The 23,968-nt window shown below is 42.7% G+C and overlaps 1 protein-coding gene across 1 annotated transcript; it reads left to right on the top strand.

Annotated features, from left to right (window-relative positions):
• Positions 1–10,116: 10,116 nt before the first annotated feature.
• LOC110528426 (uncharacterized) lies at positions 10,117–19,163 on the top strand. Its single transcript, XM_021610477.3, has 2 exons — positions 10,117–10,423; positions 17,176–19,163. Exons 1-2 carry the CDS (start codon positions 10,231–10,233, stop codon positions 18,483–18,485), a joined length of 1,503 nt encoding a protein of 500 aa, XP_021466152.3. The 5' UTR covers positions 10,117–10,230; the 3' UTR covers positions 18,486–19,163.
• The last annotated feature ends 4,805 nt before the right edge of the window (positions 19,164–23,968 follow it).

Genomic DNA, 23,968 nt, shown 5'->3' with positions numbered 1-23,968 from the left:
AAAGTCTTTACTTGCATACATACATACACACAAACATACACACATACATACATATACACACACATACTATAGCATCTTGCTTACATTTCAGGCATCCAGCTGAGGCCTTGGATGGATCATGTTACACTGAGATGGGCACAGGGGTATATGTACAGTCATTTTTAGTGTGGTGGCACAGTCGTTGAACAGGAGAAGAGGATGTGGTTACTTGTGGAGGGAGAACAGTGAGAGGGTGGTGGGTTGAGCACCTGCAGTGAAGCTGATTGGTTGCTCTGGTTCATCACATCTTGGCTAAAAGAAAGAGATTTAGAAATTAGTTTGACATTGGCATAGTTCAACAGCTGAAAAGCCTTCATTAACATACTCCCAGAGATAGCAATACATGCAGTATTCACTGAATAAAGTAGGATACCGTTGTGATATTGTCAGGCATGATTTTAGGTATTCGATTGAAGTTGCATGTTGTACCTCGTTTCCCTTCAGTGAAAAGTAGTTATTTAATTTACAATTGAATGAATCCATTAAATAAATAATACTAGCACATCAAATTATGTTATTGTACACTAGCCTACTGCGCTATCGACACAGTAAATAATATTGCCTTCGTGCTTTTATAAACAAAAAAATATTATTTTCAAATAAACCACATTTGCCTTAAAACGGTAGCCCTAAATATTTCCTTACGATATCACAACTCAAATATAGCCCACTTACTCTTCAATTGGATCAAGTACATCTGGGTAATTATTTTCATCGTCTCTAATGAAACTATCTGGGGCAGACACTCAAATCGCTTCTGCAGCTTGTAAAAAATAAAAATAAAAATGAATGTCTGTGTCGCCGCCGAGCTCTCAAATATCGTGCCAGTCTCTCACTCTATGAACTGTCACCGCAATCCAGATTCCTTGGGACGTTCTTACCCTGAACCCTAAGTTAACACTAAACTTAACCAATGTACATTTATACTTGATAGAGGTATGGACATCCCGAATAGCACAAACCTCTGGAGAAGTCTATGAACTGCTCTATTTGATTGAAGGGACATCCCAAGGATTCCGAATAGCACCTATGAACTCCTCTGAAAGCCGTAGACACAACTTTTATTGGTTGTCTGATGTGGAACTGGTAACAATACAGTCTGTGATTGGCTAACAACATTTAGATCTGTATACAGCTAGATAAGATAACATACCATGCCATGAGGTGTTGAGGGAAAGACAGATTATCTATAGATTGGGCATCATCTTCTCTAGGCCATTAGCGATAACAGGAAATACACAAGCCGTAGGCTACACTATAGTGTGTCTGCTTGCAGTCAAAAATAGTAAGTTTCTAACATTTATGGTTAAGATTTAATTAATATAAATGATGTACATTATGAATCTCATTAACACGCGATGTGGGCATCACTCAGACATTAGTAAGGCGTTGGTATCATGTCAGCTGGTACGGTTGCCTAGGCTTATATATGTCCCTTATCACCCCCCATACTATAAACTGATATCTTTGACTAGGAAGCATTTGAATTGTTTACACTGGCAGCACTCTTGCATGCACGTCACGGCAGCAACATTAACCAGATCCTATCCGCATTTATCCTTCCGGCTTTTGGATTTCGCCTTCAAAATAAAAGTCCGCTGTAAACAATATTTTTTTTATTTAACCTTTATTTAACTAGGCAAGTCAGTTAAGAACAAATTCTTATTAACAATTATGGCCTACCCAGGCCAAACCTGGACAATGCCGGGCCAATTGCACACCGCCCTATGGGACTCCCAATCATGGCCGGATGTGATACAGCCTGGAATCAAACCAGGGACTGTAGTGACGCCTCTTGCACTGAGATGCAGTGCCTTAGTCCGCTGCGCCGCTTGGGAGCCCTTAAGTGCTGTGCATGATACAAAATCTATATTTTTTGCATAATGCAAAAACTAATATAACTCCATGGGGAAAACCTCAAGGATAATTGCTACTTTCTTCATAAGATTTATAAGATAAAGAATATTATAAGGTGGAGCACATTGAGAAATAGATGGAGCTTAAGTAAATGAATGTCAAGAAAATAATTGCCTACTGGTAAAAATAAAATATACAATTAAAAATAAAACAAAATAATCATTATTTTGACTGTTTGATTCTTGTTTATTTATATAATTGTATCATGTCATACGTAGTAGAAAGCGATGGGTTAGAAGAAGCCTACATAATCAACCCATAAAGACATTTTTGACATCTATATATGGGCAGCTATGTAAACGTTAACATTGATTTATCCTGCAATAGATGTCGTTCAATTGGTAACATACATTTTTGTCTTCATCTAATGCCTCTTAAGGGGAAAGTAATATAAAAGTAACTGAATGTAATCCGATTACAATTTGACAGGTAACTAGTAATTGTAACGGATTACATTTAGAAAATAACCTACCTAAACCTGATGTTATACCATTGCTAGCACATCATTTATTTTTCATCCAATGTGCTTTTTTCCAATGTGCTTTTCACAGCTATTATTACATTCTCAAAACGCCACCAATTGCATGCTGTTCCAGGTACCTTAGGCAGAACATCTATCCGCATTTATACTTTTTACAAGATCAAGGTACACATCAATTATCTTACCACTGAACCAATCCCAATTGCTTATTTAGTTAAAATCCTCAGTGGTTAATGAAGATAGTATCCTTTGAGTTGTTAGGAATGTCTTTATGTTGAGAGTAATCACATTCCTTGCATTTGCCAGTGCTTAAGTGAAGGATGTTTTTTCAGACCAAAGTGGAGAACCTCTACATCTTATGCTGTCATATGCAACTAGACAAAGTGTGGCTTTGTGCAGCAATTTGTTGAGTAATTCGAAAACTATAGCCAACTGACACTTTTGTCTTAGTGCAATTTACATGCCAAAGCTGGTCATGACTAGTGTACATTTTCACAAATGGGTATTCCTCTGAAAATGTGACTATGCTGGAAATAGTATATGTATGTTTGCTAAATATGCAAGGTAGTGTAAAGCTTTTAGGTAATTTGCCGTGTCCATTTTTACAAGCAAAGTCTATGGGGCATGGGTTACATAAAAGCTTGAATGTTTACAGAGAGCCATTTGAATGTCTAGATATATCACATGCTCTGTCCTATTCCTTTGAACCAAAAAGGTATTGGCCTATGCTTTCTGCACAAATATCCCTCTGTTCTACAATCAGTTGTTTTGTATTCTAATCAAATTATCTGCTAAACATTCACAGTCTAAGAAATTTGCAGGTAGAATTTCCTGAACAAAATTTTCAACTATGTCCTTTGCACCATTGTAATGAAGTTGCTCTATGGATTGTGAAAATATCCCGAATTCAATGCTTCAATGTCACGATCGTCGTCACGGAAATGACCGGACCAAGGTGCAGCGTGGTGTACGTACATTTTCCTTTATTATAAATGTCACCAACAAAACAAGAAACAACAAAAACGACCGTGAAGCTTACTAGGGCTATACAGGCAACTAACAAAGTCAACTACCAACAACTAAGGTGGCAAAACAGGCTGCCTAAGTATGATTCCCAATCAGAGACAACGATAGACAGCTGCCTCTGATTGGAAACCACACTCGGTCAAACACACAGAAATACAAAACATAGAATGCCCACCCCACATCACACCCTGTCCTACCCAAATAGAGAAATAAAACGTCTCTCCCCCCCCCCCCCCCACCTTCTCTGTAGGCCCCGGACTGGGGACCCTCGTTGCAAGCCCTGGACTGGGGACCCTCGTTGCAGGCCCCGGACTGGGGACCCTCGCCGCAGGCCCCGCACTGGGAACCCTCGCTGCAGGCCCCGGGCGGAGGACCCTCATTGCTGGGGCTCCGGACTGGGGATCGTCGCTGGAGGCTCCAGACTGAGGAGCCACTCTGCAGGCGCCAGACTGGGGACCCTCTCTGCAGGCCCCGGACTGGGGATCGTTGCTGGAGGCTCCGGACAGGGGATCGTCGCAGGAGGCTCCGGACTGGGGATCGTTGCTGGAGGCTCCGGACTGGGGATCGTCGCTGGAGGCTCCGGACTGGGGATCGTCTCTGGAGGCTCTGGACTGGGGATTGTCGCTGTAGGCTCCAGATTGGAGACCGTCACTGGAGGCTCCGGACCGCGGATCAATACTGGAGGCTTCGTGCCATGGATCCTCACTGCAGGCTCCGGGCCATGGATCATCACTGGAGGCGTCGTGCCATAAATCATCACTGGAGGCTTCGTGCCATGGATCATCACTGCAGGCTTCGTGCCATGGATCATCACTGGAGGCTTCGTGCCATGGATCATCACTGGAGTGAGGAGACGTATAGGCAGCCTGGTGCGTGGTGCTGCCACAGGGCTTACCAGGCTGGGGAAACATACAGGAGGCCTGGTTCTGGGAGCAGGCACAGGACTCACCAGGCTGGTGAGACATACCGGAATCCTGGATCTGGGAGCAGGCACAGGACTCACCAGGCTGGGGAGACATACAGGAGACCTGGTTCTGGGAGCAGGCACAGGACTCACCAGGCTGGGGAGACATACTGGAGGCTTGGTTCTTGGCGTAGGCACCGGATACACTGGGCCGTGGAGGCGCACTGGAGGTCTCAAGTGTAGAGCCTGCACAACCCGTCCTGGCTGGATGGTTACCTTCGCCCGGCAAATGCGGGGCGCTGGCACAGGACGCACTGGGCTGTGCAGACGCACCGGAGACACAGTGCGCAGAGCGGGCGCAGGATATCCTGGGCCGTAGAGATGCACTGAGGGACAGATGCGCTGAGCCGGCACCATTCGTCCTGGCTGGATGCCCACTCTAGCCCGGTCGATGCGGGGAGCTGGAATGCAGCGCACCGGGCTCTGAACGCACACTGCAGACACTGTGCGCTCCACCGCATAACACGGTGCCTGACCAGTACCACGCTCCCTACGGTAAGCACGGGGAGTTGGCTCAGGTCTCCAACCTGACTCAGCCAATCTCCTCATGCGCCTCCTCCCAAATAAAAATGGGGGGGCTGCCTCTCGTGCTCCGCTGTGCCAACTCCTCGTACTGTCGCCGCTCTGCTTTTGCCGCCTCTATCTCCTCCCTTGGACGCCGAAAACACTCCAGCCTTTGCCCAGGGTCCCTTGCCTTCCAAGATCTCCTCCCATGTCCATTCCTCCAGAAAATGCTGCTCCTCCCGGCCACGCCGCTTGGTCCGTTTGTGGTGGGTAGTTCTGTTACGATCGTCGTCACGGAAATGACCGGACCAAGGTGCAGCGTGGTGAACGTACATTTTCCTTTATTATAAATGTCACCAACAAAACAAGAAACAACAAAAACGACCGTGAAGCTTACTAGGGCTATACAGGCCACTAACAAAGTCAACTACCCACAACTAAGGTGGCAAAACAGGCTGCCTAAGTATGATTCCCAATCAGAGACAACGATAGCTGCCTCTGATTGGGAACCACACTCGGCCAAACACACAGAAATACAAAACATAGAATGCCCTCCCCACATCACACCCTGACCTAACCAAATAGAGAAATAAAACGGCTCTCTCAGGTCAGGGCGTGACATTCAAACTGTGAAGTGGCCTTTTTAAAGAGAGGAGACTGTTTCACTTGGTCAGCTCTAAGTAATCTCTTATGGCATTCAGAAAATACTGATGTAGTATTCAGAAACATTAAAATGGGTAACACTTTATCCACTGTGTGATTTGTATTTTTTGTATTTATTATGTATCCCAATAAGCAGCAGCTACTCTTCCTGGGGTCCAGCAAAATTAAGGCAGTTTATACAATTTTCAAACATTACAATACATTCACAGATTTCATAACACACTGTGTGCCCTCAGGCCCCTACTCCACCAGTACCACATATCTACAGTACTAAATCCATGTGTATGTATAGTGCGTATGTTATCATATGTGTGTGTACGCGTGTGTGTACGCATGTGTGTGTGCATGTGTCTGTGCCTATGTTTGTGTTGCTTCAAATCAAATCAAATGTATTTATATAGCACTTCGTACATCAGCTGATATCTCAAAGTGCTGTACAGAAACCCAGCCTAAAACCCCAAACAGCAAGCAATGCAGGTGTAGAAGCACGGTGGCTAGGAAAAACTCCCTAGAAAGGCCAAAACCTAGGAAGAAACCTAGAGAGGAACCAGGCTATGTGGGGTGGCCAGTCCTCTTCTGGCTGTGCCGGGTGGAGATTATAACAGAACATGGCCAAGATGTTCAAATGTTCATAAATGACCAGCATGGTCAAATAATAATAAGGCAGAACAGTTGAAATTGGAGCAGCAGCACGGCCAGGTGGACTGGGGACAGCAAGGAGTCATCATGTCAGGTAGTCCTGAGGCATGGTCCTAGGGCTCAGGTCCTCCGAGAGAGAGAAAGAAAGGGGGAAAGAGAGAATTAGAGAGAGCACACTTAAATTCACACAGGACACCGAATAGAACAGGAGAAGTACTCCAGATATAACAAACTGACCCTAGCCCCCCGACACATAAACTACTGCAGCATAAATACTGGCGGCTGAGACAGGAGGGGTCAGGAGACACTGTGGCCCCATCCGAGGACACCCCCGGACATGGCCAAACAGGAAGGATATAACCCCACCCACTTTGTCAAAGCACAGCCCCCACACCACTAGAGGGATATCTTCAACCACCAACTTACCATCCTGAGACAAGGCCGAGTATAGCCCACAAAAATCTCTGTCACGGCACAACCCAAGGGGGGGCGCCAACCCAGACAGGAAGATCACATCAGTGACTCAACCCACTCAAGTGACGCACCTCTCCTAGGGATGGTATGAAAGAGCCCCAGTAAGCCAGTGACTCAGCCCCTGTAATAGGGGCTTCACAGTCCCCGCTGTTCCATAAGGTGTTTTTTTATCTGTTTTTTAAATCTAATTTTACTGCTTGCGTCCGTTACTTGATGTGGAATAGAGTTCCATGTAGTCATGGCTCTATGTAATACTGTGTGCCTCCCATATTCTGTTCTGGACTTGAGGACTGTGAAGAGACCTCTTGTGGCATGTCTTGTGGGGTATGCATGGGTGTCCGAGCTGTGTGCCAGTAGTTTAGATTGACAGCTTGGTGTATTCAACATGTCAATCTCAATCTCTCTTCCACTTTCAGCCAGGGGAGATTGGCATGCATAGTATTAATATTAGCTCTCTGTGTACATCCAAGGGCCAGCAGTGCTGCCCTGTTCTGAGCCAATTGCAAATTCCCTAAGTCCTTTTTTGTGGCACCTGACCACACGACTGAACAGTACTCAAAGTGCGACAAAACTAGGGCCTGTAGGACCTGCCTTGTTGATAGTGTTGTTAAGAAGGCAGAGCATTGCTATTTTATAGACACACTTCTACCCATCTTAGCTACTACTGTCACGACTCCTACCGAAGGTGGCTCACCTTCCTATTCGGGTGGTGCTCAGCGGTCGTCGTCACCGGCCTACTAGCTGCCACTGATCCGTTTTCACACTTTTCTGTTTATTGGTTGCACCTGTGTTTAGTTTAGGCTATTGGCTATGGGCTTTATTTACCAGCCGGCCCACCTGCTGGTTGTGTGGGATTATTTCAGTGTACATGTGTACACGGTTGTCCGTGTGTTTGGATTTTTGCTGGACTGTTTACGTCCTCCGTGTTTGGGGCATTTGTTTGGGTTGGCGTCTGTTCACCGTTGTGGTGCATTAAAAAGTAGCGCTACCCTGAACTCTCTGCTTCCTGCGCCTGACTTCTTCCCCACTACACCCCGGGCGTTACAACTACGGCATCAACATGTTTTGACCATGACACTTTATAATCTAGTGTTACACCAAGCAGTTTAGTCATCTCAACTTGCTCAATTTTCACATGATTTATTACAAGATTTAGTTGAGGTTTAGGGAGTGTTTTGTTCCAAATACAATGCTTTTAGTTTTAGAAACATTTAAGGCTAACTGGCCTAATCAGCCACCCGTTCTAAAACTAACTGCAGCTCTTTGTTGAGTGTTGCAGTCATTTCAGTCGCTGTAGTAGCTGACTTGTATAGTGTTGAGTCATCCGCATACATAGAAACTCTGGCTTTACTCAAAGTCAGTGGCATGTCATTAGTAAAAATGGAAAAAAGCAAGGGGCCTAATCAGCTACCCTGGGGAATTCCTGATTCTATCTGGATTATATTTGATAGGCTTCCATTAAAGAACACCCTCTGTGTTCTGTTAGACAGGTAACTCTATATCCACATTATAACAGGGGGTGTAAAGCCATAACACATACATTTTTCCAGCAGCAGACTATGATCAATAATGTCAAAAGCTACACTGAAGTCTAACAAGACAGCCCCCACAATAATTTTATCATCAATTTCTCTCAGCCAATCATTAGTCATCTATGTAAGTGCTGTGTTTGTTGAGTGTCCTTCCCTATAAGCATGCTGAAATTATGTTGTCAATTTGTTATTTGTAAAATAGCATTGTATCTGGTCAAACACCATTTTTTCCAAAAGTTTACTAAGGGTTGGTAACAGGCTGATTGGTCGGCTATTTGAGCCAGTAAGGGGGGCTTTACTATTCTAGGTTAGCGGAATGACTTTAGCTTCCCTCCGGGGCTGAGGGCACACACTCTCTAGTAGGCTTAAATTGAATATGTGGCAAATAGGAGTGGCAATATCATCTGCTATTATCCTCAGTAATTGTCCATCTAGATTGTCAGACCCTGGTGGCTTGTCATTGTTGATAGACAACAATATATATAGTTTTTTCACCTCTTCTACACGGACTTTATGGAATTCAAAAGTACAATTCTTGTCTTTCATAATTTGGTCCGATATACTTGATATATTTGTGATTGGAGAAGTATTCATACTGTGGAATGACAGAAATCTCTAATTCTGAATCACGTGTTTGTACATCATTGCAATTTGTTTGTGTGTGAGGCTCATTAACTACTTCCTAGAAATATCTAATTCCTTCTGTTCTCGTGCCAACAGAAATGTGTTAGTCATCTGCTCATATATTGGTGTCAAGGTGTCAAATCCAGCTCTGCCCCCTCTGAGATTTTGAGCCTGAGTGACATATTACAGAGCTCAATCTGTACATCTGTTTCTTGTTGCCAACTGGGATTTTAATTGCAATGGATGGAAGAACTGTGTTTCTCTTACCTCTACCATTTTCTGCTACACGGGGCTAAAAAATAACAAGAATGTCTGGTGTGGTGGTCTGTCTAATCAATACGCCATCACATTGAATTTGTGGGTGCACCCTCTTTTGTGATTAATTGCCTGAATAGAATATCAAGCGATGATGTGTCTGTATTTAGTTGAACCTGAAATGTTGTTGAAGTAAAGCTGATTGTGTGAGATGCTGATCACAGCTATCAGTATGCATGGCACTGACCACTGTTTCATGCCCAATTCTTGTAACCAGGGGAGTAATTGATATATTCAATCTAGTGGGTCATTATTCTGACCTATTACCAATGATGGATTGACATGCTTTGGGCCACATATTTGCCACATACAGTATTTGAAAATAGGCTGACAACATAACATTCTAAAATGATAGCTGTCCATGGTGCTGATATGTCTCTCACTGTTCAAATGTCAACATAAAGCTTCCTATAACATAGCTTTTTGTTCAAACTCACCTGTTTTGTATTTTAGGGACTCTAGGAAGTAGACTGGCCACTGGTTTTATGGACACACAATTGATTGTTTTTCCTGTACAGTGCTACATTTGAACCATATAGTATCAAACCATCCAATTTTAAGCTTTTTGACCACAGTAAAAGGCCAGCAATAATCTGTATTTTTTCAGAGCCCCATGAAATGACACTATATTTAGATTCGACAAACCCTACTGAATACTCCCCACCCCACTTTTACAAAAATAATCATTGTTTCTCTATAAGCCAATATGAGCTGAATGCATATACAGTGATTTGAATTGGGGGCATTTATTTGAACATGTTTTAAAACCCAAATTGAATGGACATTGAATACTTAAATATTAACAAATATGAACAATTGTTAATATTTTGACAATTATGTTCCATACATCATGAATAAATACAGGTTACTATTTTCTACTATTGCATGGGGACCTTTATTTTGAAATTTGTTGAAATTCCCTGACGCGGAAGTACTTTTTTATTTGATTTCGCTGACCAGACGCTGATAATGCTTGCTACCATTAGACACCTTGTTAGCAGCAAAACACATATCTTCATAGTAAAACAAAGTGTACTTAGATTTCCATCAAAATGTCGAAAATTCAGCTTTTGCAGGTTTTTCTAAACGAGCGCTTCACAGCAGCGGCAGTTGAGATATTAGGGGCTGTGGAAAATACCATAGCAGAGTACCAGGAAGAAATCTCCCGTTCGAAGGAGGAGATCGAACGTCTACAAAGGCTGCTGGATTTGACTTTCAATCCCGACATAAAGTTACATATTGCAGGTTAGTAGTGAATAACTAAGACCCCGTTATAACAATCTAATTGAACCACCTAGCAGGCCATAGCTTTGTCCGGCAACTAGCTACAGTATCCATTTAAATAATCATTTATAGTAACTTTTTGACTTTTATTGTTACAGATATCATTCTGTAACATTCAAAGGAAAAGTCAAAATTGTTAATGTTCATTTTAAATGACTAGTTGCAAGACGAAGCTAGTCAGGCCACAGCTCATATTTTCTAGCTGGACCTTAACATGGTCCACCTTGTGAGTTATTTGCCAACCCGTGACTGTTTGGCAACTTTTCCAAGGTCCGGGCATATATCGGTAGAAGGTACTGATTAGGAAGTCCTCGTTTGTATCACAGATCAGTGCGCAATAAATAATTAGGCCTAAATACAATTGTAGATGCTATCACCCCCAGTCCCCCATCGAAATGAAAAGCAAACATAGATTTCATGTTGTGTTCTTGCTTTGTGTGCACACCTGTCTGTTTCCTAGTCAGCCTCGCAATTAGCTACAGATTGATACAACAGAATGTGATTTAACCAGATCTTTTTAAGAGGTAGGTACAGTTTGGTGTAGCCAAATATTGGATCCAAGAAGCCCAACGTTGCTTCTTAGTCCAAGGACCTTACATTTTCTGTTTAAAATGCCCATTGGCTCTAGAAGCTAAATATTAAACATGAATCGATTCTCAATCGCGGTACGGTTTTAGAAACATAAATCCCTCTACTTTTATATCACATCAAAATTATTTAACAAATGCAAAATACACACTGTACACTATTTTACCCGTTTTTAACAGTTTGGCCGAAAGTGTTTTTCAGTGACAACACGTTTGTGGCGTCTGTCTTCCGTTTACACACTGGTGTTCAGAGATGCATATGGCTAATTAGCACAGATAGTCCACTGTCTAACGTCCGTTTTCCGTAAACAAGCACTGCAATATGGCGGTGTGGGAGCCCTAACCCTATACGTGTGTATCAATTTAATAGTTTTTTAAAAATTATTTCTTGCCAATATGAAAGATAATCCAAGCAAGTCACATCCCTACACAGGCGCAGGGCCCTGTGAGGATGGAATGTTAGTTGATAGTATTCTTTGTAATGCCTCTGCTGTAAAGAGTCCCAAAAAAACATTCAGCCGGAAGCTGCACTTGACACATTTATGCAATTCCTTATTCCAGTTACTAATAAGCATGCACCCATTAAGAAAATGACTGTAAAAACTGTTAAATCCCCTTGGATTGATGAGGAATTGTATGGTTAAGAGGCAAAAGGAATAGCAAAGAAGTCTGGCATCCCAATCAATTGGCAAGCGTACTGCAAATGTAAGAAAAATTAACTATACTATGAAGCAAAAATAAGTAATATAAAGAATGATAGCTTTGGAGGACCTTAAATTACAAGTTTGGAAAAAAGGCAAACTCTGCTCTGTCATTCATGGAATCAGATGGCTCATTTATCAAAACCCACTGATATTGCCAACTACTTTAATGACTTTTTCAATGGCAAGATTAGCAAATTTAGGCATGTCATGCCAGCAACAAATGCTGACACTACACATCCAAGTATATCTAACCAAATTATGAAAGACAAGCATTGTACTTTTGAATTCTGTAAAGTGAGTGTGGAAGAGGTGATCTAATTATTGTTGTCTATCAACAATGACAAGCCACCGGGGTCTGACAATCTGGATGCAAAATTACTGAGGATAATAGCGGACGATATCGCCACTCCTATTTGCCATATCTTCAATTTGAGCCTACTAGAAAGTGTGTCCCCTCAGGCCAGGAATAGTAAAGCCCCCTTTACTGGCTCAAATAGCTGACCAATCAGCCTGTTACCAACCCTTAGTAATAAAATACATTTCAGTAAACAAATTGACAACAGAATACACCATATTCGTTTTTCTGCACCTTTGAAGTCAAAGTGCATAAGAATGTAGTACAAAACATCAGTAGAAAAACTAATATACATACACTGAGTGAAAAAAACATTAGGAACACCTTCCCAATACCCAGTTGCACCTCCTTTTGCCCCCAGCATGCTTACAGGGAAGGGCATTCAACAAGCACAGCACTTACACAAATGACTGACGATTGGCTAAGATAAATTGATGATAAAAAGATTTTGGGGGCTGTTTTGTTAGACTTCAGTGCAACTTTTGACATTACTGATCATAGTCTACTGCTGGAAAAACATGTGTTATGGCTCTACACCCCCTGCTATATTGTGGATAAAGAGTTACTTGTCTAACAGAACAGAGGGTGTTCTTTAATGGAAGCCTCCTCCAACATAATCCAGGTAGAATCAGGAATTACCCAGGGTAACTGTTTAGGCCCCTTACTTTTTTCAATCTTTGCTAACGCTATGCCATTGGCATTGAGTAAAGCCAGTGTGTCTATGTATGCGGATGATTCAACACTATACACTACAGCTACTGAAATAACTGCAACACTGTCATGTTCAAAACATATTGATACAACAGTAGCTAAAATGGGGAGAAGTCTGTCCATAATAAAGCGTTACTCTGCCTTCTTAACAACACTATCAACAAAGCAAGTCCTAGCAAGTCCTTCAGTAGTCTGGACAGGTGCCGCAAAGAGGGATTTAGGAAAATTACAATTGGCTCAGAACTGGGCAGCACGGCACGCCCTTAAAAGTACACAGCGAACTAACGTTAATGAAATACATGTCAATCTCTCATGGCTTGAAGTGGAAGAGAGATTGACATGTTGAATGTACCGAGCTGTCTGTTTAAACTACTACCATACAGCTCTGTCACCCATGCATACACCACAAGACATGTCACCAGAGGTCTCTTCACAGTCCCCAAGTCCAGAACAGACTATGGGAGGCGCACAGTACTACATAGAGCCATGACTACATGGAACTCTATTCCACATCAAGTAACTGATGCAAGCAGTAGAATCAGATTTGTTTTTAAACTGGTAAAAATACACCTTATGGAACAGCAGGGACTGTGAAGACACACACACACAAAGGTACAGACACACGCATGCATTGTAATATTGTTGTATGGTGGTATTATACATTTTGTATGGTAGATATGTAGGGGTTTTGTCTTTTGTTTAATACAGTGCCTTGCGAAAGTATTCGGCCCCCTTGAACTTTGCGACCTTTTGCCACATTTCAGGCTTCAAACATAAAGATATAAAACTGTATTTTTTTGTGAAGAATCAACAACAAGTGGGACACAATCATGAAGTGGAACGACATTTATTGGATATTTCAAACTTTTTTAACAAATCAAAAACTGAAAAATTGGGCGTGCAAAATTATTCAGCCCCCTTAAGTTAATACTTTGTAGCTCCACCTTTTGCTGCGATTACAGCTGTAAGTCGCTTGGGGTATGTCACTATCAGTTTTGCACATCGAGAGACTGACATTTTTTTCCATTCCTCCTTGCAAAACAGCTCGAGCTCAGTGAGGTTGGATGGAGAGCATTTGTGGACAGCAGTTTTCAGTTCTTTCCACAGATTCTCGATTGGATTCAGGTCTGGACTTTGACTTGGCCATTCTAACACCTGGATATGTTTATTTTTGAACCATTCCATTGTAGATTTTGCTTTATGTTTTGGATCATTGTCTTGTTGGAAGACAAATCTCCGTCCCAGTCTCAGGTCTTTTGCAGACTCCATCAGGTTTTCTTCCAGAATGGTCCTGTATTTGGCTCCATCCATCTTCCCATCAATTTTAACCATCTCCCCTGTCCCTGCTGAAGAAAAGCAGGCCCAAACCATGATGCTGCCACCACCATGTTTGACAGTGGGGATGGTGTGTTCAGCTGTGTTGCTTTTACGCCAAACATAACGTTTTGCATTGTTGCCAAAAAGTTCAATTTTGGTTTCATCTGACCAGAGCACCTTCTTCCACATGTTTGGTGTGTCTCCCAGGTGTCTTGTGGCAAACTTTAAACAACACTTTTTATGGATATCTTTAAGAAATGGCTTTCTTCTTGCCACTCTTCCATAAAGGCCAGATTTGTGCAATATACGACTGATTGTTGTCCTATGGACAGAGTCTCCCACCTCAGCTGTAGATCTCTGCAGTTCATCCAGAGTGATCATGGGCCTCTTGGCTGCATCTCTGATCAGTCTTCTCCTTGTATGAGCTGAAAGTTTAGAGGGATGGCCAGGTCTTGGTAGATTTGCAGTGGTCTGATACTCCTTCCATTTCAATATTATCGCTTGCACAGTGCTCCTTGGGATGTTTAAAGCTTGGGAAATCTTTTTGTATCCAAATCCGGCTTTAAACTTCTTCACAACAGTATCTCGGACCAGCCTGGTGTGTTCCTTGTTCTTGTTTTTGATTTGTTAAAAAAGTTTGAAATATCCAATAAATGTCGTTCCACTTCATGATTGTGTCCCACTTGTTGTTGATTCTTCACAAAAAAATACAGTTTTATATCTTTATGTTTGAAGCCTGAAATGTGGCAAAAGGTCGCAAAGTTCAAGGGGGCCGAATACTTTCGCAAGGCACTGTATGTAATGTAAGTGCTTTAATGTGTTTGAAACCCAGGAAGGGCTTATATACAAATTCAACGATACCTATTTTCCCAGATTTCCTCATTGTTTGCGCTGTCAAGTTTATAACTAGTGCAAGAAACGATACAAAGTCCACCTTTTTAACATGCATCATGTCAGGATCGTGTTGGCGAGTAACGTTTACGGTTGTCTCTAATCCAACCAGCATGGTTTCTTCAACGTTACTCCCTTCTACTCTTCTCAACGCCTCCAGATAGGAGACATGCTGGACAGCCCTTACTCTTGTCACCTCTGTCTCCTTCACTCTAACAGGGCACTTCATGAATCAGGTGTTTGCTCACTACCATAATTGCAACATTTTGCCTCAACTGGCATACAATACTCCTCCTGTCTGCATACACTTGGCACATGTCCAAATAGTTTTATCACACTTCATGGGTTTGGCCACAAAGTCTCTTACAGGGTTTCTCACATAACTGAAATATACACTACCGTTCAAAAGTTTGGGGTCACTTAGAAATGTCCTTGTTTTTGAAAGAAAAGCTAAGTTTTTTGGGCCATTAAAATAACATAAAATTGATCAGAAATACAGTGTAGACCCTGTTAATGTTGTAAATGACTATTGTAGCTGGAAACGGCTAATTATTTAATGGAATATCTACATATGCGTACAGAGGCCCATTATCAGCAACCATCACTCCTGTGTTCCAATGGCACATTGTGTTAGCTAATCCAAGTTTATCATTTTAAAAGGTGAATTGATCATTAGAAAACCCTTTTGCAATTATGTTAGCACAGCTGAAAAATGTTGTTTTGATTTAAAGAAGCAATAAAACTGGCCTTCTTTAGGCTAGTTGAGTATCTGGAGCATCAGCATTTGTGGGTTCGATTACATGCTCAAAATGGCCAGAAACAAATAACTTTTTTCTAAAACTCGTCAGTCTATTCTTGTTCTGAGAAATGAAGGCTTTTCCCATGCGAGAAATTGCCAAGAAACTGAAGATCTCGTACAACGCTGTGTACTACTCCCTTCACAGAACAGCACAAACTGTCTCTAACCAGAATAGAAAGAGGAGTGGGAGGCCCCGGTGCACAACTGAGCAAGAGGACAAGTACATTAGTGTCTAGTTTGAGAAATGGACTCCTCACAAGTTCTCAACTGGCAGCTTCATTATATAGCACCAGCAAAACACCAGTCTCAACGTCAACAGTGAAGAGGCGACTCCGGGATGCTGGCCTTCTAGGCAGAGTTCCTCTGTCCAGTGTGTGTGTTATTTTGTCCATCTTAATCTATTATTTTTATTGGCCAGTCTGAGATATGGCTTTTTCTTTGCAACTCTGCAGAGAAGGCCAGCATCCATTGTTGACTTTGAGACTGGTGTTTTGCGGGTACTATTTAATGAAGCTGCTTGTTAAACACTTGTGAGGTGTCTGTTTCTCAAACTAGACACTCCGATGTACTTGTTCTCTTGCTCAGATTTTGGCAATGATGCCATTTATCTACTTCCCCAAAATCAGATTAACTATTGGATATCATTTTTATGTCTCTGTGTCCAGTATGAAGGAAGTCGGAGGTAGTTTTGCCAGCCAATGCTAACTAACGTTAGCACAATGCCTGGAAGTCTGTTTCAAGTTTTAATGTGACATGCACAAGTATAGTGAAATACCTTTTTTTGCAAACTTGCAAAATTCTAGTAGATACCATAATCTTTGGTTAAATCACGCTATCTGGTGTAACAATCTACCTCGCAATATGGGCATCATGCTGCCGCAGACGAAGTAGAATGGAGCGCACGCAATCATTGACATCCATGTTTGGTTTTAATTTGGAGGGGGGTGGTAGCATCTAACAATTAGATGTAATTATTTCCTGGGCATCACACGGTGACGCAAACAACACATTCTTTATCAGAACGGTCCACCGACCACGGATATACCCTTCGAAGTGGGTAAAGCGTTGCCAAACAGACACAGGTCGGTAAATAAATCCCACAGTGCATTGTGGGCTAGTGTTATAATGCTAGACTGAGATATAATCTTTGTCTAGAGAAGATGGGCTAGCCAGGCCACTGCCACTAAACACCTGATTCATTCAATTGTTTAGCTGTGATGTTAGAACTATTTACAACTGATGAAATTGAACATTCCAATTGTAGCTTACTGTCGTTAATCTAATAATTGGGCTCAAGGCCACATTGAACTTGAAACTACATCTTATTGATACTCTATTCTTCTCTTCAGACTCCCAGCAGCTCACTCTCCCTGTCCCTGAAGACATTCCTCCTGAGCAGCAGGACTGGAGCCCCAGTCTGGGCCAGGAGGGCCCAGAGCCCACTCAGATTAAAGAGGAACAGGAGGAGTTTGGGACCAGTCAGGAGGAAGAGCAGCTTGAAGGGCTGGAGTCTGATATCAAAGAGTTCATATTCACTCTACCCTGTGTAAAAAGTGACTATGATCCGGACCCTCCTCAGCCCTTATATCTTCCCCAAACCCAGACTATGGAGAACAGAGAGAGGGACTCTCTTCCCACCAAAACAACTGAACAAGACATCAAAACAGAACCTAATGGAGAGGGCCGCAGTGCATCAGAACCAACAAGTGAATCTCAACCCCTCTCTACAGTACACTCAGACTGCTCTGCAACTCAGATTCTGAACAGTGAAAGTGACAATGGGGTGGACTCTGGAGGATTAATGTCAGGGTTACAGCCACTCAAATCAAAGACAACTTGGACGAAGAAAGAACAAAGCTCTAAGATCAGGGAAGCCAGTGAGTTGAAAGTTCCATTGAGGGCGGCTCATTCAGGGGAGAGACCACACAAATGTCCTGTCTGCAGGAAATGCTTTCTGAAAAGTAGCATTTTAAAAGCACATCAGAGAATTCATACTGGGGAGAAACCATATTTCTGTAATGTATGTGGCAGAAGTTTCAGTCAGAAGGGAACCCTAACGGAACATATGAGAATTCACACTGGGGAGAAACCATATCAGTGCAAAGATTGTGGAAAATGCTTCAGCCGAATGAGAAACTTGGCAGGACATATGAGGATACACACTGGAGAGAAACCATATAAGTGCAGTGATTGTGGCAAGTGCTTTAGTCAGAAGATATGCCTGAAAGATCATATGATGACTCACACAGGGGAGAGATCATATATTTCCCCGCTTTTGCCATCAAACCCCTGCAAAATATCCAGATCGCCGCAACACGCCTGGTGTTCAACCTTCCCAAGCTCTCCCATGTCACCCCGCTCCTCCGCACACTCTACTGGCTTCCAGTCGAAGCTCACATCATCTTTGAGACCCTGGTGCTTGCCTACGGAGCAGGAAGAGGACCTGCCCCTCCCTAACTTCAGGCTATGGTCAAACTCTACACCCCAACCCAAGCACTCCGTTCTGCCACCTCTGGTCTCTTGGCCCTCCCACCCCTACAGGAGGGCAGCTCCCGCTCAGCCCAGTCAAAGCTCTTCTCTGTCCTGGCACCCCAATGGTGGAACAAGTTCAGTACAGCGGAGTCCCTGCCCGAAAACGTCTGACACACTACTTAAATAACCCCCCCCCCCCCCCCCCCCGCCGCCCCTAAGAGTATAGGTTTAATCACCATGAGCAATGTCAAGCGTCGGCTGGAGTGGTGTAAAGCTCGCTGCCATTGGGCCCTGGAGCAGTGGAAACGAGTTATCTGTAATGATGAATCACACTTCACCATCTGGCAGTCCAACGGACGAATCTGGGTTTGGCAGATGCCAGGAGAACTTTACCTGCCCAAATACCTAATGCAAACTATAAAGTTTGGTGAAGGAAGAATAATGGTCTGGGGCTGTTTTTCATGGTTCAGGCAAGGCCTCAACTGTACAGTATACAATGACATTCTAGACGATTCTGTGCTTATAACTTTGTGGCAACAGTTTGGGGAAGGCCCATTCCTTTTTCAGCTTGACAATGCCCCGTGCACAAAGCAAGGTCAATAAAGAAATGGTTTGTCGAGATCGTTGTGGAAGAACTTGACTGTCCTGCATGCACAGAGCCCTGACCTTCTATCCATGTTGTGAAAATATTGAGAAATTGAGGTTGTCCCTTGATGTTCAATTCCTTTTAGATTTTTTAAAAAATGTACATCTCAAATGTTATTCTTGCTGTTATTTACATATCAAATGTTATTCTTGCTGTTATTTACATATCAAATGTTGATACTTTTTGATGTAATAAAAATGTACTTCCATGTGTATAAAAGGGGCTGAAGTCTTTCAGAATAATTAATGTAGTTTATTCATACAAAATAGACAGAACAACACAAAGGACACAGAGCCTATTTTTATTTAACATTTATTAAACTAGGCAAGTCAGTTAAGAACAAAATCTTATTTACAATGACAGCCTAGGATCAGTTAACTGCCTTGTTCAGGGGCAGAACGACAGATTTTTACCTTGTCAGCATAGGGATTCGATCTAGCAACCTTTCGGTTTTTGACCCAACGCTCTAACCACTAGGCTACTGCCTTTAAGAAGGTTTTATGTGGTCCGCTTCTGTATGGATGTATGCGGATGTATGCGGATGCCAAATTAAGCTCTGTACCGCATTGTCCGTATTATGTAACGATGCAGAGGGTTCCGTATAGCTCCGCATTGATATGATTGGTTGAAGGTAGGTGGGGGCGGTACATCCTGTAGAAACAAACTCACTTCCTTGACAGCTTCCTTCACAATAGCTCTCTGCGAAGTGCAAGAAGTATGAATGCCCTGACTTCTGCAGAGGCCGCATCGCAGTAAATTTTGTATGGCTAATGCAGACTCCGGAATGACCATAATTTGGCTTTAAGTGTTCAATTATATGACATGTCCAAGAAGATGTACACTGAGTGTACAAAACATTAAGAACACCTTCCTAATATTTCCCTCAGAACAGCCAAAACTTGTCAGGGCATGGATTCTACAAGGTGTTGAAAGTGTTCCACGGGGATGCTGGATGTTGACTCCAATGCTTGGTGGCTGGATGTTCTTTGGGTGGTGGACACTATTTCTATCCCTCTCACTCTCTCCCCCTCTTCTCTTTCCCTATACATTCTCCCTATAGCTCTCATATCTCTCTCCCTCTATCTTTATTTCTCTCTCCCTCTCCTCTCTCTCTATGTCTCCCCTATCTCTCCTCAATCCCTATATTGCTCCATATCTCTCCCTCTCCTCTCTCCATACATCTCTCCCTTTATCGCTCCCTCTCCTCTCTTTGTATCTCCCCCTCTTCTCTCCATCTTCTCTATTCATGTATCTCTCCTTTACATCTCTCCCTATATATATCTCCCTCTCCCCCATCTCTCCCTTTCCTGCCTATATCGCTCCTCTCCCCCTCCATGTGCCCCTCTCTACTATTGTCCTCCCCATCTCTCATTTTCTGTCACTTAGGATAATGCTTTATTAATGTGCATTACTCATCTATTATCATAATTCACAGTTCAGCACACACATTGCTTCCACTGAAAGTGGATGGATGACTATGTGCCTTTGTGTCTGTCTGGGTACGTGTTTGTTAGTGTTTGGCGGGGGAGGAGCGAGTGGATTTATGTGCAGGGATGGGTGCATGCATGTCTGTGTTAGGGGCGGCAGGGGGTAGAAATGAGCAGGGGTGGGTATGTGAGTGTGTATGTCGTGTGTACGCACACGTGTGAATGGAGGAGATCTCATACGGGATATTTCCAGTCAAAGGAATTCTAGAGCCACATTGCAGAGAGATTAAATACAGTCCATCTCTGCCACCTCATTTGTGCACACACGCTGCCATTAAACAATTTCCTTTTCAGAGACCCATCGCTCAGAATCATAGTCATGATATTTTTGTATTTAACCTTTATTTAACCAGGTAGGCAAGTTGAGAACAAGTTCTCATTTACAATTACGACCTGGCCAAGATAAAGCAAAGCAGTTTGACACATACAACAACACAGTTACACATGGAGTAAAACAAACATACAGTCAATAATACAGTAGAAAAATAAGTCTATATACAATGTGAGCAAATGAGGTGAGATAAGGAAGGTAAAGGCAAAAAAAGGCCATGGTGGCAAAGTAAATACAATATAGTAAGTAAAACACTGGAATGGTAGATTTACAGTGGAAGAATGTGCAAAGTAGAGAGAGAAATAATGGGGTGCAAAGGAGCAAAATACATAAATACAGTAGGGAAAGAGGTAGTTGTTTGGGCTAAATTATAAATGGGCTATGTACAGGTGCAGTAATCTGTGAGCTGCTCTGACAGCTGGTGCTTAAAGGTAGTGAGGGAGATAAGTGTTTCCAGTTTCAGAGATTTTTGTAGTTCGTTCCAGTCATTGGCAGGAGAGAACTGGAAGGAGAGGCGGCCAAAGGAAGAATTGGTTTTGGGGGTGACCATAGAGATATACCTGCTGGAGCGCGTGCTACAAGTGGGTGCTGCTATGGTGACCAGCGAGCTGAGATAAGGGGGGACTTTACCTAGCAGGGTCTTGTAGATGACCTGGACCCAGTGGGTTTGGCGACGAGTATGAAGCGAGGGCCAGCCAACGAGAGTGTACAGGTCGCAGTGGTGGGTAATATATGGGACTTTGGTGACAAAACGGATGGCACTGTGATAGACTGCATCCAATTTATTGAGTAGAGTGTTGGGGGCTAATTTGGAAATGACATTGCTGAAGTCGAGGGTCGGCAGCATGAGTGAAGGATGCTTTGTTGCAAAATAGGAAGCCGATTCTAGATTTAATTTTGGATTGGAGATGCTTAATTTGAGTCTGGAGTCTTGTCCACATATTCTAAGTAAGAACCATCCAGAGTAGTGATGCTGGACGAGCGGCCAGGTGTAGGCAGCGATCGGTTGAAGAGCATGCATTTAGTTTTACTTGTATTTAAGAGCAGTTGGAGGCCACAGAATGAGAGTTGTAAAGGCATTGAAGCTCGTCTGGAGGGTTGTTAACACAATGTCCAAAGAAGGGCCAGAAGAATACAGAATAGTGTCGTCTGCGTAGAGGTGGATCAGAGACTCACCAGCAGCAAGAGCGACATCATTGATGTATACAGGGACGAGAGTCGGCCCAAAAAATTAATCCTGTGGCACCCCCATAGAGACTGCCAGAGGCCTGGACAACAGGCCCTCCTATTTGACACATTGAACTCTATCAGAGAATTAGTTGGTGAACCAAGGGAGGCAATCATTTGAGAAACCAAGGCTGTTGAGTCTGCTGATAAGAATGGGGTGATTGACAAAAGCCTTGGCCAGGTCAATGAAAACGGCTGCACAATATTGTTTCTTATCGATGGCGGTTAAGATATCGTTTAGGACCTTGAGCGTGGCTGTGTTGCACCCATGACCAGTTCTGAAACCAGATTGCATAGCGGAGAAGGTGTGATGGGATTCAAAATGGTCGGTAATCTGTTTGTTGACTTGGCTTTTGAAGACCTTAGAAAGGCAGGGTAGGATAGATATAGGTCTGTAGCGGTTTGGGTCAAGAGTGTCCCCCCTTTGAAGAGGGGGATGACCGCAGCTGCTTTCCAATCTTTGGGAATCTCAGACGACACGAAAGAGAGGTTGAACAGGCTAGTAATAGGGGTTGCAACAATTTTGGCAGATCATTTTAGAAAGAAAGGGTCCAGATTGTCTAGCCCGGCTGATTTGTAGGGGTCCAGATTTTGCAGCTCTTTCAGAACATCAGCTGACTGGATTTGGGAGAAGGAGAAATGGGGAAGGCTTGGGCGAGTTGCTGTGGATGTTTATCCATCTTGTACTTTCTTGCATGCCATAAAACAGTATGTCAAATTAAGATATACGGTGCAATTGGAAAGTATTCAGACCCCTTGACTTTTTCCACGTTGTGTTACGTTACAGGCTAGTTTTAAAATGTATTAAAAAAAATCCTCCCTCATCAATCTACACACAATACCCCATAATGACAAAGCAAACACAGGTTTTTAGAAATATTACATTCACATAAATATTCAGACCCTTTACTCAGTACTTTGTTGAAGTACCTGGCAGTGATTACAGCCTTGAGTCTTCTTGGGTATGATGCTACAAGCTTGGCACCTGTATTTGGGGAGTTTCTCCCATTCTTCTCTGCAGATCCTCTCAAGCTTTGTCAGGTTGGATGGGGAGCGTCACTGCACAACTATTTTCAGGTTTCTCCAGAGATGTTCAAGTCCGGGCTCTGGCTGAGCCACTCAAGGACATTGAAAGACTTGTCCCGATGCCACTCCTGCGTTGTCTTAGCTGTGTGCTTAGGGTCGTTGTCCTGTTGAAGGTGAACCTTTGCTCCAGTCTGAGGTCCTGAGCGCTCTGGAGCAGGTTTTCATCAAGGATCATGTCATATCACTTAATCCGGCATAGCCAAAGACACGACAACAAAAGTAGAATGGGCAGTGGCATTTACTGTGCTACCTATGCACATTACTGTGCTACCTACCTGTGCACATTGCCGAGCTGCCATTGGATGAACTGATCTCAGGACTTGATACAGTATATTTTAACTTATACTGTCTGCTGATAGGATCTCAGTGTAACCATGGTGACCGATGGACCAACTCTGCTCTGTCATCTGTCAATATTTCCCGATCATATCTGGATACTCTCTGTAGGCGCTGGTTTTGATCAAATGGAAAATTGTACAGAGTTGAAAAGAAAAATAAACCTTCTGCAATTATAATCCTATTCAAACTGAATGACACACTACAAAATCCATTTTAAAATGTACAATTATTTTTTACATGGATTTGAACTATTTTTTGTTTTTAATATGAAGTTTATTTCCAAAATGCTATAAGTACCAATTCTTCACATTTGTGTTTTTTTCATCAGAAATGGTTGCTTATGGGTACCTTCATGTGTGTGTAAAATATTACTTCTCTCAGATTTTTATTAACAGATTTTAGATGTATGAATTTGTATTTTTTTAATCCTAAACGCTATATATCTATTGTTTAGCTGGAATGGAACTTTTGTATCCTGTATATTTGACTGTGATATGGGATTGTCTCACCAAGCTATCTTAAGAGGAATGCACTTACAGTACTGTCAGTCGCTC

This window comes from Oncorhynchus mykiss, chromosome 7 (genome assembly GCF_057628025.1).
Source record: "Oncorhynchus mykiss isolate SJ-2025 chromosome 7, ASM5762802v1, whole genome shotgun sequence".
In the NCBI taxonomy this organism is placed as follows: Eukaryota; Metazoa; Chordata; class Actinopteri; order Salmoniformes; family Salmonidae; genus Oncorhynchus; species Oncorhynchus mykiss.
This window is presented reverse-complemented; position numbering and strand designations above follow the sequence as displayed.